This window comes from Eimeria tenella, genomic scaffold (genome assembly GCF_000499545.2).
Source record: "Eimeria tenella Houghton genomic scaffold, Eth_scaff1897, whole genome shotgun sequence".
Lineage (NCBI taxonomy): Eukaryota > Apicomplexa > Conoidasida > Eucoccidiorida > Eimeriidae > Eimeria > Eimeria tenella.
Window position 1 is genome coordinate 1 of NW_013541736.1, and position 547 is coordinate 547.

At 60.9% G+C, this 547-nt stretch overlaps 1 protein-coding gene across 1 annotated transcript in view; it reads left to right on the forward strand.

Annotated features, from left to right (window-relative positions):
* Positions 1-61: 61 nt before the first annotated feature.
* The window catches only part of ETH_00041420 (uncharacterized protein), a gene marked incomplete at both ends in the record, with an annotated part of 1,431 nt that continues 945 nt past the window's right edge, over positions 62-547 (forward strand). The window contains one exon of the mRNA XM_013374015.1: positions 62-545. Within this exon, the coding sequence (XP_013229469.1) occupies positions 62-545 (484 nt within the window). The remainder of the gene's footprint in view (positions 546-547) is intronic.

Consider the following 547-nt stretch of genomic DNA (forward strand, 5'->3'; position numbering starts at 1 on the left):
AGCAGCGGCAGCAACAGCGGCAGCAGCAGCCGCTGCACGAGCAGCAGTGGAAATACCGCAGATGTTTCCCACGCGCTCAGCGGCAAACCTGGAGCTCACTGGGGAGCAGCAGCAGCAGCAGCAGCAGCAGCAGCAGCAGCAGGCGCGGGGCCGGCTGGTTTGCATAGAATGCGGGGCTCCGGTGGACTGCATCTACCGGGCCTTCCCTCCGGGCTCTGACAACATCCGTTTGGTTTGCTGCAGCAGCTGCAGCAAACTGGCAGATCCTTATCTGCAGCACGACTCGCTGCTGCTGTCGCTGGACTTGCTGCTGCACAAGCCCCAGGTGTACAGACACCTGCTCTACAACCGCAAACCCCACACCAGAGGAGTAGTGCCCCACAGCATTATTAAATTCACAATTGCATGCGTTTTCTTTGATGCTTATTTGGAGTGGTTTTTGCTGCACTCCCCGCAGCAGCAGCACCCGCAGCAGCAGCAGCGAGAGCAGCACGCCGACGCCGACCACGCCGGCTTCAGCAGCAGCAGCAGCAGCTGCTGCTGCGAG